The sequence below is a fragment of the Camelus dromedarius genome, chromosome 1 (assembly GCF_036321535.1).
Source record: "Camelus dromedarius isolate mCamDro1 chromosome 1, mCamDro1.pat, whole genome shotgun sequence".
Lineage (NCBI taxonomy): Eukaryota > Metazoa > Chordata > Mammalia > Artiodactyla > Camelidae > Camelus > Camelus dromedarius.
The window spans coordinates 32,530,873-32,545,616 of record NC_087436.1 but is presented as its reverse complement, the minus strand read 5'-3'; the positions used below and the strand labels follow the sequence as shown (position 1 = coordinate 32,545,616).

At 35.4% G+C, this 14,744-nt stretch overlaps 1 protein-coding gene across 3 annotated transcripts in view; it reads left to right on the top strand.

Moving 5' to 3' along the window:
* Window positions 1–13,885, top strand: part of INTU (inturned planar cell polarity protein) — a 73,240-nt gene extending 59,355 nt beyond the window's left edge. For all 3 annotated transcript variants that reach the window (XM_031466402.2, XM_010977664.3, XM_031466405.2), the window contains exons 11-16: window positions 611–832; window positions 1,459–1,938; window positions 3,284–3,381; window positions 6,314–6,503; window positions 8,788–8,945; window positions 10,957–13,885. In XM_031466402.2, the coding sequence (XP_031322262.1) occupies window positions 611–832; window positions 1,459–1,938; window positions 3,284–3,381; window positions 6,314–6,503; window positions 8,788–8,945; window positions 10,957–11,068 (1,260 nt within the window). In that variant the 3' untranslated portion in view covers window positions 11,069–13,885. The remainder of the gene's footprint in view (window positions 1–610; window positions 833–1,458; window positions 1,939–3,283; window positions 3,382–6,313; window positions 6,504–8,787; window positions 8,946–10,956) is intronic.
* The last annotated feature ends 859 nt before the right edge of the window (window positions 13,886–14,744 follow it).

The following is a 14,744-nucleotide window of genomic DNA, read 5'->3' as shown; positions in this document are numbered from 1 at the left end:
CACATGTGTAAAAGAGAAACAAAACTCAAAGAACCAAGTGTTTATGAGAGAAAAGTAATACTGTGATGATTTCGTTTTGCAGTCGTTTGTCTCTTTTCTTATCTTCAGAAAGTAACCATATATCTTTTTAGAAAATATTCTAACATCAATTAGTTGACTTCCGGGTAAAAGCAAATTAAGTGTCAAGTGAATTTAAGTATTTTAATTTTTTAAAAGGTTGTTAAACACAGTATAAAACATATCTAAAAAATAATCAGACAATACAGAACTGTATGTAGTGAAAAGTATGCTTCCCACCTCCTCTCCTGCTTCTCCGCCTTTCATCTTCAGAAGGTCAGTTCTTTCCTAATTTTGCCATATTCTCAGGCTAATGTTACTCAGAGGTGATCTTGCTTTATGCTAAAGTCCACCTGTTATAGACTTAAGTTATCATGAATATTTGATCTCTAGTTAAAAATACATTTATTTTCACTATGTCTTCACTTATTCCATTTGAAACTGGAATATTTTAAGCCAACTGAAGAAGCACCTATAAAACTCTCAGAAATGTATTATGGGATGACTGCTTTATATCACTAGTTGACTTTTATTCTCTGTGGTTAAATTCAAGGGTTACTTGATATGCAGTCATTTGCCTAAGGATGATCTTATTAATATTGCTGTATACTGTCGCCACCACTGCCTACTGCCTTTAGCAGCAAAACACAGAATCGGTCAGTTGGTAATATGGAGAGAAGTGTTTCCCCTCTATCACCTCCAACCTTCTTCAGCCTCAAACACTGAAGTCTTTCAGGAACCTGAGGGGAGATATTTTTTGCTAATTGTTGGCTTGGTAAGTTTACCTTAGTTTCTTTCTTGGGTTTGTTTTTCGTTTGCTTGTTTTCATCATTTACTGCCTAAATAAATACACAAACAGAAATGATAATTTAAAATTAAGAGTATGTCAAATACTAGTATTCCAGAAAGTGTTACATGCGCTTCTTTCTTTTTTTTTTTTTTTGCATCCATTTCATACTCATAGAGAAACATTAATGAAACCCAAGATAAGATTTTTAGCAGGTTATTATGATCTTTTGTTCCCATTTCTATAAAATTTGAACTTTTATACTCTGGTTTGTTTTGGGAAATAGAGACATGAAAAGAATATAGAATCAGAAACAACAAATATGTGATTGTGAATGAAGGGACTATCAATGATTGAGGCTCTTTGAAAGCTACCTTAGGGAATTCTATGTGTCAAAAGTAGTAGCTGATGGTGTATTGGGATAAGGCAAAGTGAGATTAGATGTCAAGGGTGATCAAAAGCATTGCAATAACTAAGAAGGGGGGTAGTTTTTAATAAGCATCACGTGGTTATGCCATATGCTCATGTCTTTAGAATTCATAAATTTATACATGCATGTTACATACAAATTTTTAAATGTGGCTAAATCTATATTAATAATTGTTTTTGTATAGAGACATTACATGTTGTGTGTACTATTAGAAGCTGGAGGCTGTGCATCCAAAGCTATTGGGAATCCTGGACCAGACTGTATATACGTGGATCAGGTCAAAACAACTCTTCACCAGCTGGAAGGGGTAGATTCCCGCATAAATGAACGGCTAGCCTTTTCTCCGGGCCCCTGTTTGTCTTGTGCTGATTGGTTCCTTGCTGGATCACATGAAAAATTAGATAATTTGACAACTTCACCCATCCTCAATAGGCTACAAGGGACCTCCAAAGTAGCAACGTCTCCAACGTGCAGAAGAACTCTTTTTGGTGACTATTCCTTAAAGACACGTAAGCCCAGTCCTTCCCGAAGTGGAGGATCTGACAATGGTTATGAAGCTGGAGAAGGTGCTGGCTTGAGCCCCCACAGTACACTGGACACAGTCCAGAAGCAAAGAGAATCTCAGGGATCTGATGGTTCAGAAGAAAGTGGGGCCTTGCTTAAGGTGTGTGTTCCTTCAAGTGTGTACATTCTGGGAGCTAAGCTGTCTCTCCAGTCCTTATTTTATAACTGCAGAATAATTTTTAATAGCAGATCATTCTTCATTTGAACTAGTGGTTGTTTTAGTCACTATTGACAAACTAATGATTTAGGATCAAAAAGAGAAAGAAATACCAAGTGATAAAACATTAGCTAGAATGTGCTTAACAGCGTATATACTTGACAGTAATTACAAGTAGGGAAACTCTCTAATCTTGCTTTCTGTGTTCATCTCTTTTTTCTCTATTCACAGTGATAACAAAGAACATCCTATTTCTGGGGCATTTGGGGACTGATCTGACTAAATAGCAAAGAAAATGTTCAGCAGAAACAAAAATAAAATCAAGAACTTAAAAAAAGTTATATCTATACATTTATGAATATTTGTCCTATTTTTCCCATAGATGAGTATTTTTTTATCTGCAACTGTGAAAGTCTGCTCTCCATACTCAAGAATCCAACATGTGACAAATAAAACAAAGAAAATGTTCTTTTTTTAGATTATTGTTTTTCCATGTTTTTTCCCATGAAAATACCATAACATATCCAAATGATTATTAGAGTAATCACCCTAGTAGACTTTGTACTTATTCTAGTGATGCTGCTCTTTCAAAACATTTTTGAAACTTAATTTGGGTGAATGAAGGTGATGCCAGACAAAGCATGAAGGATTCTGAGAAGGGGTACAAATAAAACAGATTCTAAGTATTGTGGCATAGATGACCATAGATTTGGTCTCCTAATTCCAAAAAATAGAGCACTCTTGGAGCTCTAAGTGGGTGTATTTAGGAAGTACTCACACTGGTGGTACTCATAATCCCAGTCTGTGAAATTGATAGGAAATATAGTCTAAGAGGATTTGGCTAGACTTAAGGAGCTCTTAAAAGAAACTGTATTAATCTCTAAGATCCAGCCATTCAATAAATATTGATTGAACACCTACTGTGTACCAAGGGCCATGCTACACAAAGGAGATAAAAAGATGAATAAGATACAGCTCTCTCCGTTGAGAGGTGCGGTCTAGAGAAGGAGACAAGTATGCATACATATAAATTCTAACAAAACTTGGTAATGGCTTCATTATGGTGCTGGTAGGAGTTTACAGGGAGAACCGTCATGTCCTCCCATGACATGGCCCTGGGGTCACTTCTAGCAAAGGATAAGCCAAGAGGTACAAGTTAGCATTGAAAATATTTAAAGGAAACATTGCAAATAGTAAGTAGTTCTCTCAGAAGGATTTTTAGTTTTTACATTACTTCTGTTGATTCCATTCTTAGATAAAAACTGATTTACTTAATGATACTTTTCAGATCACTAAAAAGAAGTCTACCCTTCCAAATCCATTTCATTTGGGGAACTTGAAAAAGGACCTTTTGGAAAAAGAATTGGAAATATATAACACAATGAAGTAAGAAACTTCCTTATATTTTAATTTTTCATTTAGCTTTGTGTCTTCAAGGAAATTTTACAGTGAAAAAGTATGATTCCATACCAAATTGAGATTTTATTCAACAAGTGTAATTATGGTATCTCTTACATATGAAAGGTAATTGCTATGCTGTTTTTCTGTTTTTCATTACACATATAGGAAACATACTCCGTAAGAAATAAGAAACATACAAAGTAATACTTCAAAATGTGAAAGTCCCCATTTATCTTTCTTCCATAGGTGACTTCCCTTTTGTATGTCTAGTTTTTAACTTAGTTTGCTATTTTAGACTCCAGTGGATGCTGTGGTTGCTGCAATACTCCTTAGCCCCAGGTACTCATTCACAGTGCTTGAGAGTGATGGCTGCTAATGGCTCATAGCTGAGTCCCTCCCTTGGCCTTGTCCTACTTGGAAGTTAATTGACTCAACCAAGGTTACAACCTCTCCCTCAGAGTAGCCCACACCTAATGACTAATAGTAAAAGTGTGATATAAACCAGTGTGGTATTAGGTATTATCCTAATCTGTAAGTACATATTTTTATAAAATAAAAGTATGTAATATACTAAAAACAATAATATACAGAAAACATTTCATTCAGTAACCAAGTCCTATCCATTCTGTATTCTGATAATTCTTGAAACCATTGAGCCCCTAATGATCCTACCCTAGTTCAGGCTCCCATTCTCTCACCTGGTTGTATTGCAACTGGCTGCCAACTTCCAGCCTACCCTGAATCCATTCTCTGCTGTAGGAGTGACCTTTCTGAAGAACAAATCTGATTTAATCTGCTTTAAAAAACAAAACCAAACAAGTATTTGTCTTCCCTTTGGGTAATTGCTTGTCTGATGATTTTTATACTTTCAGTTTATATACTGAGTAAGTTAATACACATGGTGTGAATTTATGGTTTTCAAGTACCAGACCTAAGCCAGAAAGAGAAAGAAAAATACCATATGGTATCATGCATATGTAGAATCTAAAAAAAAGAAAAAAAGAGGACACTAATGAACTCATCTACAAAACAGAAACAGATCTGCAGACATAGTAAACTATCTAATGGTTACTAGGGGAAAGAAGGTGGGAAGGGATAAATTTGGGAGTTTGAGATTTGCAAATGTTAGCCACTATATATAAAAATAGAATTTAAACAGATTTCTTCTATATAGCACAGGGAACTATATTCAATACCTTGTTATAATCTTTAATGAAAAAGTATATGAAAACGAATATATGTATGTATATGCATGACTGGGACATTGTGCTGTACGTCAGAAATTGACATATTGTAACGGATTGTATTTCAATTAAAAAAAAAAAAAAAAAAGAACCAGACCTGCTCATTGTGTTTTGGGGTTGTTTTGAGAGAAAATTAAAGAGGTTAACACAAATGTTAATTCTAAACTTCCCTAAACAGGAATCTTATTAATAGTTCTTTTTTAAAAAATCATTTCTGTTCTGTACCTTATCTTGAATTTGAAAACCTCGAGTTTAAAATGTATGTTTTAAATTATTTTCTTTTTTGAATAATTATAATTTTTTCACCTTGAGTATTTTTTACTTGATTGAAAAAACATCAGGCACTAGTTGTTAATGAGCCAGCCATCCTATGGAAAAGTCTGAGAAAAATTTGTAGATGATCTCCTTCTCTGCCTATTCCTTGTCTCTAAAGAGAACTAAGACTTAGAAGTCAGTGATAAGAAGTTATTCTGATCTTGCTGCCTAATTAGTTTAACAGCATTTTGACTAGCATGGATAATCGAAGTGGTATTTAGGCTAAGAGCTGAAATAGGCCTTTGCTTTGCCTCTGTGCTGTGGCTGGAAAAAAAAAAATCAACTGAATGAATTTTTTTAATAGACATTAGAATGAGAATGGGACAGCTTGAGTGCTTGAGATGTGGATGGGGAATTGCTCTTCAGGTATTTAAAGACTGCCAATCAGGAAAGAGCAAGGGGTAGCCGAATAGGCTTCAGAGTCACCTAAGCTCTGATACTTAGCTAGGTGACCTCAGACAAGGTAATTTAAGTCCTCTGAAAATTGATATCCTCGTGGTTAAAATGAGGACAGTAACATTTAATATCTTACAGGATCATTATAAGAATTAAAACTAAGGTAATTCAAAGCACCTATGTTGGCACATAGAGGGCATTCGGTATATGATAGCTACTATTTCATTGTTGCTATCATTGCTGTCCTTTAGCTTTTCTTACTACTGGTGGAAATAAGCAGTATTTGTAGGTTCTGCTGGCCCATCGCAGATCTCAATAAGGGAAGAAAGGATGGAGAAAAAGAATGGAGAAATGAGAATAGTAAGAGAACACAGAATACAATGATGAGAAACAGTAGAATGCTGCTAGTCATTGGCATGGTAATCTAGACTACTAACCCAGCTTTGCAGTTGGTAATAATAATTTTATTTTTCTTTAGGATGATCAGTTTGACAGTTATGGTAAAAGACTTAAATGCTACTAACTAAAATGTTTAGTTTGTTTGAAGGTGTTTTTATGTGTGGTCCACCCTAGACTGATACCTTGTTTATGGCTTGTAGATATCTGGGTCAGACATGGGCTAAGCTATTCATTACCAACCATGGAAAAAGAGAGGTTTAGCCAGTTTGGGTTGTTTAGCAAAGGGACGATTAAGTTACTTGCAAATGAATTGGTGTTTGTTTATCCTTGCGTAACATGTAGAATTTGCTTCAATTAAGGGAATTGATAATAACCCTAGCTTGTATTTCAGATAAGAAGGAAGAAGGAATTAAATGTTTGGCCTAGTTTCCCTTCCCTAATTATACTCCTAATATTATATTGTAGTTTAAAGCTTTTTAGAAGTCCACAAAATTCAAAATGAAGAAACTTTTTCAAGTTTACTTAAATATCTTTTTCTTTTCTTTTTGTTTTTTCTTTCCAAGATTGACATCTGGTCCTGAGAACACACTTTTCCACTATGTTGCCTTAGAAACAGTGCAAGGGATCTTTATTACTCCTACCCATGAAGAAGTGGCACAGTTGGGTGGCTCTATCCACCCTCAGCTAATAAAGAATTTCCATCAGTGTTGTCTCACCATTCGTGCAATTTTCCAACAGACGTTGGTTGAAGAGGTAGGGCACTCCCTAAATATTCTGTCTAAACTCTTTAATCAATATGTCCCCCAATCACTGTTTTCATTTAATTTTTTTTAACAGTCACCCAGTCTAACTTGAATGATAAGATTATACTCACAGTACTTAACTTCAAAGCTTTATTTCATAATTCTGAATCTGATGTCCCAGATTACTATTTCAGAAAATGGTTGACCTGTGTTTTTCCATAGCAAATTTGAATATAGTTGTTTGTAATGTAAATGTGCCTCCCATATTTGATATCTGTAACTCAACTATTACTTGGAAAGTTGTCACTACCTGTGGGTGACTGATAATTCTTTAAGTATTCAACCAGCAGTACAAGGTATTTTGGAACATAATTGGACACGTACAGCAGTAGACACAGAACTGTAGTATAATGTTGGTTGGTTGGTTGCTTGCTTCTCGATCCAGGATAAAGTTTCATTTAATATTGTACCTTCTAGATAAGTTGTAATGTTGTATACAATTAAAATAGCAATTGTTTTAATAGCATGGAAAGTGAGTGTTGATTTCTTGAAAAGGATAAACATGCAGAAGTCTATTTGTGACTGGTGAAACATCATACAGCCCCCCTCCCAAAAAATACTCCCTGAAGATGACTGTAATGTATCTAGCAATACATCTGCTAAGGATGCTAAATTTGTGAAGAACTTAGGTTCAAAGGTGGAAGAACACTGGGCTGGGAATAAGGAATCCCAGACTGAGCCTCAACTCTTCCTCCTTCACCAGCTATAAAGTGAATGAGCTGAATTATATCATCTCTTAGGACTCATTCAGCAGTAAAATTCTGTGTCCTTCTTCGAGCTATCAGAAATTGGTATTCAGCAAAATGTGGTTTGGCCACATATCCTTACGTGCTTTGTGTTCTGAGGCTCCTCCGTTCCATTTTAACATACTGAAAGATTCTATAAGGTACATTTCACTAACTTATTCAGTAGTATTTAGTAATATAAATTAGCCTTCCCCATATTGTTTAAATATTGAGGTACGTACTATGCACTAAATACTATTTTAGACGCTGGGATACAGCAGTGAACAAATCTCTCTCCTCATGAAGCCGATATTCTAATAGGGGAGGCTACTGAATAGCAAGGAGTGTAATATATCAGGTAGGATAAGTTTCAAGAGGAATGATAAAATGGGAAGGATGAGAGGTGGAAGTTATTATTTTGAAAGATCCCTCTGATTGTGTCAAGTAATATTTGAACAGAGAACTGAATGAAGTAAGGGACCGAGCCATGTGGCAAATCCAGAGGCAGAGCTTCCAGACATAACAAATAGCAAGTACAAAGCCACAGAGGGAGGAGTGGCAGCAAAAGCGCCGGAGCAGGCTGGGTGGGGAGGAGAGTGCTAAGAGTTGAGACCATAAAAGTAGCAGGGCCAGACCATGCGTAAGGACATGCTAAAGGACTGTGGCCCTTGTTCTGAAGAGGATAGAAGGTTCTCAGAGCACAGCAGGGACATACATCATCCTTAGTTTTGAAAGGATCACTTAGGCTACTGTGGAAGAGAACAGGTTCGCAGGGTAACAAGGGTGGAGGCAGGGACCAGTTAGGAGCTATGGAAATTCTCAAAGCAAGAAATGACAGTGGATTCTGGATTCTGGATATATTTTGAAGGATGAGCCAAAAGGGTTTGCTGATGACTTAGATGAAGATTTTGAGAGAAAGAGAAGACTGGAGGATCACGCCACTGGCCTGAGTCTTACAGAAGGTCTTTATATTCCAAATGAGTCACTGGTTTGTTAATGATTTAATCAGTGGGAAACTGAGAATGCTTCAGAGAAAGAGACAATACAGCTTTAAGTATAGGTGTTTTTAAGTTTATTACATTTCATCTATTCATTTAGTAACTGATTAGTCATTTATTCATTAAGCACCTACTAAGTACAAAGCACTGCTGTTTTCAAAAAATACAAAGATGAATAGCATATTGTCTCTGACTTGGAAAAAAATGATTATAATGTCCTGGGGAAGATAAACCTATAAATTACTAATATATTATAAATATTAATAATGTAGGGCTGTGAAATAAATGTTACCTTGGAGAGTCAAGAGACACTTTATCCATGAAGTCTCTTTTAGGAGATGATACTTAAAGCAAGTACAAGGAAGAGTAGAAATTTTCCTGCAGATAAGAAGAAGAATCATTGCAGGCACTTAAAAGTATTAGGATCAACAATTCAAATCTATATATGAAAACATTTTAAAGTCAACACTATTAATACCAGTTAATACTAATAATATCTATTAATTTACAGAAAAAGAAAGCACTAAATGGTGGAGATCATTCAGGTTCTACAAATTCAGTGTCTTCTCTTAAGCCTGTGAAAGAACATGGTGTGTTGTTTGAATGCTCACCTGAAAACTGGACTGATCAGAGAAAAGCACCACCAGTTATGGCTTACTGGGTAGTAGGGTAAGTGGAAAAAAGTATTTAAAAGTTTTAGAAAAGTGTTAAAGAGGATAAGGATTTTACGTTGTAGGCATGGAATTATTAGCCTGACTATAATATTTTAATGTATTTTAGAATTTTATTTTATTTACTAAGTTATCTCCTTTAAATTCTTCCCAAGTCTTTTTCTATCTAAAAAAAAAAAAACCCCACAAAACTTATTTGGTTATCTTACAAAATTGTATTTGTAATACACTGACAGGAAATGAAATGATTCTACACTTTTATGGCTATTTCCTTCCCTCTGACCCTACTTCTTTTCTTCCCTCTCTCATTTCCTCCCCACTTCCATTCCCCTCTCCTCTCCCACCCCCCAACCAACTACAAGACCCTGCCCTACCTGGCCTCTTCCCATCTCTGTTTCTACCCACTGTCACTCTCCCCCTTATCCACTGTGCCTTGCCACATTGGCACCAGTCAAATCCTGTTCCTGCCATTCCTTCTGTGTAGGATGTTCTACTTCTTAACCTTTGCATATCTGGCTCCTTGATATTCAGACCAGTGCTAACATGTCATCTCTTGTCAAACAGACAATCCATAATCCATTTGTTTATGGTCTTTCTCCCCCTCACTAGAATTTCAGCTTTGGGAAGTCAGGAATTTAATGACTCGTCCACCACTGGCACCTGCAACAGCACCTGGCACACAGTCACTTGATAAACATGTTAGGATTTAAATGGAGCTGTGCTTGGTAAAACGTGGTGGTGGGTAGCAAATTGGCAAATGCAAAGACAAAGACACAGTCATTGCATCTAATGGTCTTACATCTAGCAGAAGAAATATAAAACATGCTAAAATATCTATTTATGGATATATAATCTGTGGGGAGATAGAGAGAAAGAGATACACAGATAGAAAGCAAGCTTGCTATACATAATAAATTAGGCAATTCAACCAAATGCTCTGGGAATTCTGAGGAGAGGGGTGGAATCTAAGCTGGTATTACAAAGAAAGGCTTAGGGATTCCATTTGATCTGGTTTAGAAAATGAATTAGATTTGGATAGAGCATTCTAGGAAAAGGATGGGATGAATAAAGATCCAAACAAAGGAAATCATAAGGCATGGCAGTGAATACACTGGTTTGCAGGACGATAGAGGAATGGCATATACAATGATGAAGTGAAAGATCAAGCTGAAAAGCTAAGTTAGGACCATTGCAGACAGCCTTCAACTCCTAACTAAGGAATTGAATTCTGAGGGAAATATTGAGCCACTGAAGGTTGAGATGGGATAGAGAATTGGTGGAAGGAGCACAGAGTTAGGTGGGGCTAATGTTATTGGACACCCACCATGTACTGCTAAATTGCATGACAAAAACTTTACAAATGATATCCAGAGTAGTAATTCCCATGTGCTGGGCCATGGAATTTAGAATCACCCAAGTCACTTATTAAAATCAGAGATGCCTGCACCCCACCTGAGACCTCCTGAACCAGAATTCACGAGAGTGGGACTCCGTGTTTTTAGTAAGCCTCCTTGTGATTCTGATGTGTAACCAACCAAGCTTGGGAGCATCAGCATGTTCTCAACTCAGTGTAGTGTGATCAGAACTGTGCTATTGGAAGATTTAAGCTGGGAGCCCCAAATGGAATGGTGTGGGCACAAGACTGAACAGAGATAAGAGACGAGTTAAGCACACATGAACATGTGCAGTAGAGCCTTAACTACATTCACAATTGGAATTGATAGAATCAATAGGTGTTGAATTATGAGGCTGATCGATGTAGAATAGAGAAATTTAAGGAAGTCAGGCAGAACTACTCCTGATTTAAATAGTTTGATTTGTATACATTAGCAATTGATTGAATAGATTAAAAATTTAACTCTCTTAAGATTAATCTTTAGATTAGTGGTCTTTTAATTTACTACTGATTCTTTTAGAAACAAAAACAAAATTAAATTAAATAAATTGAAGAGTTGTGGGTTTTTTTGTTTTGGGGATTTCTGAAATGAGTGTGTTCTTTTCCTCTACAGGAGACTCTTTCTTCACCCCAAACCTCAAGAACTTTATGTCTGTTTTCATGACTCAGTCACAGAAATTGCCATTGAAATGGCTTTTAAATTATTCTTTGGATTAACCTTGTAGCTGTGTTTTCTTGATGCACAACAAAACTGTGCACAGACTATCAAGCAGTATTAGAATTGCTGAAGTCTACTCACAAAGAGAGAAGGTTTAACTTCTTTTCACTATTCAATACTGAACATAATATTATTAAAGACTAAGATGATATGCTGCTGGATTTCATGCACTAAATCTTATCGTGAGACTTTTGAAGAAGATACTTGATCAAAATATGAAGAAGGGATCGTTAACTTATTTCCATTTTGGTATATAACATTAATTTATTTCCTAGTTTGAAATAATGTGACATGTTTTATGTAAAATTAATATAGGAATGTTTATCTTGGAAAAAATACACAGTTCAAAAAATACACAGTTCACTGTGTATTTTTCTCAAGACTAATACTGATATCTGGCAAAACAATCATGAAATTGAGAGGAAACCAGGTTCTGTAACTAATTAGTGATGTGATTATGAACAAGTTTTTGTACCTCTCTGAGCTGAGAGTTTTCATGTACAAATGAGATGATTCCTTTGAGGTGTCTAGAGTCCCTCTTAAGTAAAATGTAATTTTTTCTCTCTTGCCTGTAGGTCAGTACCTAAATTTGTAATGTCCAAGTACTGATTTCTTCTGAGACTTTTTCTTAGATACTTTTCTTTAGCTTAAGTGTTTCAGGATACCTCACTGGGAGGAAGAGAGGAGTGAAAAATTAAACTTATTTTTTAATTTATTTGATTTTCTTTACTCTTTCAGGTCAGCTCTATTTTGACTAGGATATATTTTTCAAACTATTTGTCCATAAACTTTCATTGTTTTTCTCTTTGTTGAAATGTATTCAGGTATATACACATACATTTTATACAAGTTCATTAATTTTAGGAAAGTTATATGTAAACCTTTTTTTAAAACCTAAACTAGTCATGTTGAAAACACTGAAAAAGTTGACTAAAGAAATCCTATGGTTACTTCTTTTGTTAAATACTAATTTTTGCCTTACAAATATGGATCATTGTGTATTGAGTTTTCTCAAAGGGGGGACACTTTAATGAACAATAGTTTACTTGACCTTGAGTAAGGAAAGAAAACTAATGGGATGAGAATTTTCTTTGGCTGTCAGAATTTGGTGGATTGACAGAAAGGAAGAACTTAATTTTTAATTGACACACAGTGGATTCTCCTGAAGTCTCAGATGCCCCCAAGGCTTTATAATATTGGGTTCTTCTTCAGGGCATAAGCTTTGGAAGGCAAATTATGCCAGCACATCTAAAGTCAGCTTCTGCATTTCCCCTACCTCAGACATGAGCCCTCCAGCTTAGTCAGAACTCACAGCAAAACGTAGTGGGTGTACCATTATAAACATTTGGTCTTATAAGAAACACTATTATCCGTCTTCCATCAGTTTAAGAGATTTTCACCCAGGCGTTTAAGATGCAGAGCATTATACTTGTGTCATTAGTGTCTTATGGGCCTTAATTTTGGCATTCAAAACAGGGCAAGAAACTTTGATTCTTGAAATATAGAAAATGGATTGAAATATCTTCCCCTTAAGATTAAAATATTGGTCAAATGGTAGACTCTTTACTACTGTCTTAGAACTACCTGTGTACATATATGGGTATTAAGATACTCTTGTTTAAAAGTATTAGGAAATGCCTTAAATTTCTTGATATATCCCCCAAACACAATGAGCTATTTTTAATACTGAGAATTACTCTTCAATGGACTTTATTGATCACCTCCAGATTTTCAGGCAGACTGAACTAAGACTTGGGGTTCTATCATCTTTTTCTCTTTCATTTAATGAAATTTTGATGTGTTAAACCACTTTCCTGGTGTTAAAGAAACATGAGACCACCATATATTAACAAATAAAAAGACAAAGCAGACTACTGATCTTAATACAGGCAAAGTCATTTGCTATATTGTAGATATGCACTGTAATGTCCATGTTGCAGAGATACTGCATATTTAAGAAATAAAAACAAACATTATCTTGGTTTTTTTCTCTAAATGGATATCAAAGTAAGCAGCATAAGTAAACTTAGCTGCCTGTTTTTCCATATAGGTTCAGATTCGAATCTGAAAGTCGATCAATCTGACTGTTGGATAGTAAGTGCCTGTCACTTTATTAAATAAAGGAGGGCAAAGAATGCTTTAGCAGATACAGAAACATTCTTAACTTGGATTTTATTAACATCCCAGCAAATGCTCTTTTTCACCAGACTGTAATGCAAAAGACTGTATGTCTTACCACTAGCATATATTTTTAGCACCTCCAAATTACATTTTAGATTCTAACCCCTACCCCAATTTTCTCTTTCTCTTTCTTTCATTTCTTTTTGTCAGATTAGAGAAAGGAGTGTTTCTTGTTTGTGCCAAGGGACCCCTGATGATGATGCATACTCACAAGATAGTAAATTTGCAGTGCCTGCTTTTTTATATTTCTAATACAAATGGGAAAAGCTATGAAACCAATTTACTAGGTTTGTCTACTTTGAGCATTCTTGAAAATAATATTGTGAATAATTATTTGTTGTCTGTGTGACTTCTGTCTAAATAGTGCCTGGCACATGTTATGTGCTGTAAAAGGGTTAGCTACTGCTACTACTACCACCGTTTTTTATTATTAAATATCCATTGGTTGAAAACCATGAAGTCAGCTAAATCATACCGGCTACTGTACAAAATGTTGCAAAGCTAAGAAAAAGTATTCAGCACTAAACACTTTTAAAACAAGGATTTATACTTTGGATATTTTAATATATATTATTAAATGTTACTAAAACTTCAACCTCTACACTAAACTGCATGGAAATAATTTAATTTTGCAGAGTTGTACTTCTACATTCTATATAATTAAAGCTATTTTTATACTCTATTAATAGTTTTTAATAAAGATGGTTTAGAGGTTTGTTTGCAGTTGTGTTGCCTTTTTGTCCATTTGTCCAACAAACATTTATTGAATTTCTACTCTCTGCCAAACACTGTTCTGAAGGCCAGGGTACAGCACAAAAGAGCTAAAACTTCCTGCCTTCACAGAGCTTATGTTCTAGCAAGAGAGGCAGACCACAAATAAGACAAGTAAGTAAAATATGTTGATAAAAGCTAAGAGAAAAAAAAAATGAAGCAAGAAAATGGGATATGAAGTGTGGAAGACAAGGTGGCCCAGGAAAGTGTTGCTGAGGTGACCTCAGATCTAAAGAAAGTGAGGAAGCTAATCAGGCGGACTCCTCAGGAAAGAAGAGTGAACACTGCAAAGGCCCTGAGACTCTGCTTTTAATACTGACATGTAAATCGCCAGAACTTTATTGTTCCCTAAATCAGTAAATCAAATCCAATGCAGCAAATTAAAATAAACATTTTCAGCTCAATATATTGAAAAGAGCTGATTCAGAGGACTTAATAGAGGTTAAAAAAAAAAAAGCTACACTTCTAAGTACTTTTACTTTTGCCATCGTCCATCAATGAATACATGTCAGAAATAAGCTGGAAGATTTCATAAAGGAGTATGTTATAAACACTTAACTATGGAGTCAAATGTGGGTGGAGGGGGGAAAGGAAGGCAAGAAAGATAATGGAGAGAAAATTGCCCTGGGGAGAAGCAAAACACTTGTTTTTCTGTCTTCTGAGAAATTTATGTTCCCTATGACCAGAGATTGTTCCTTTGACCTTTCTTGGCACCTTAAAAAGACAGTCTT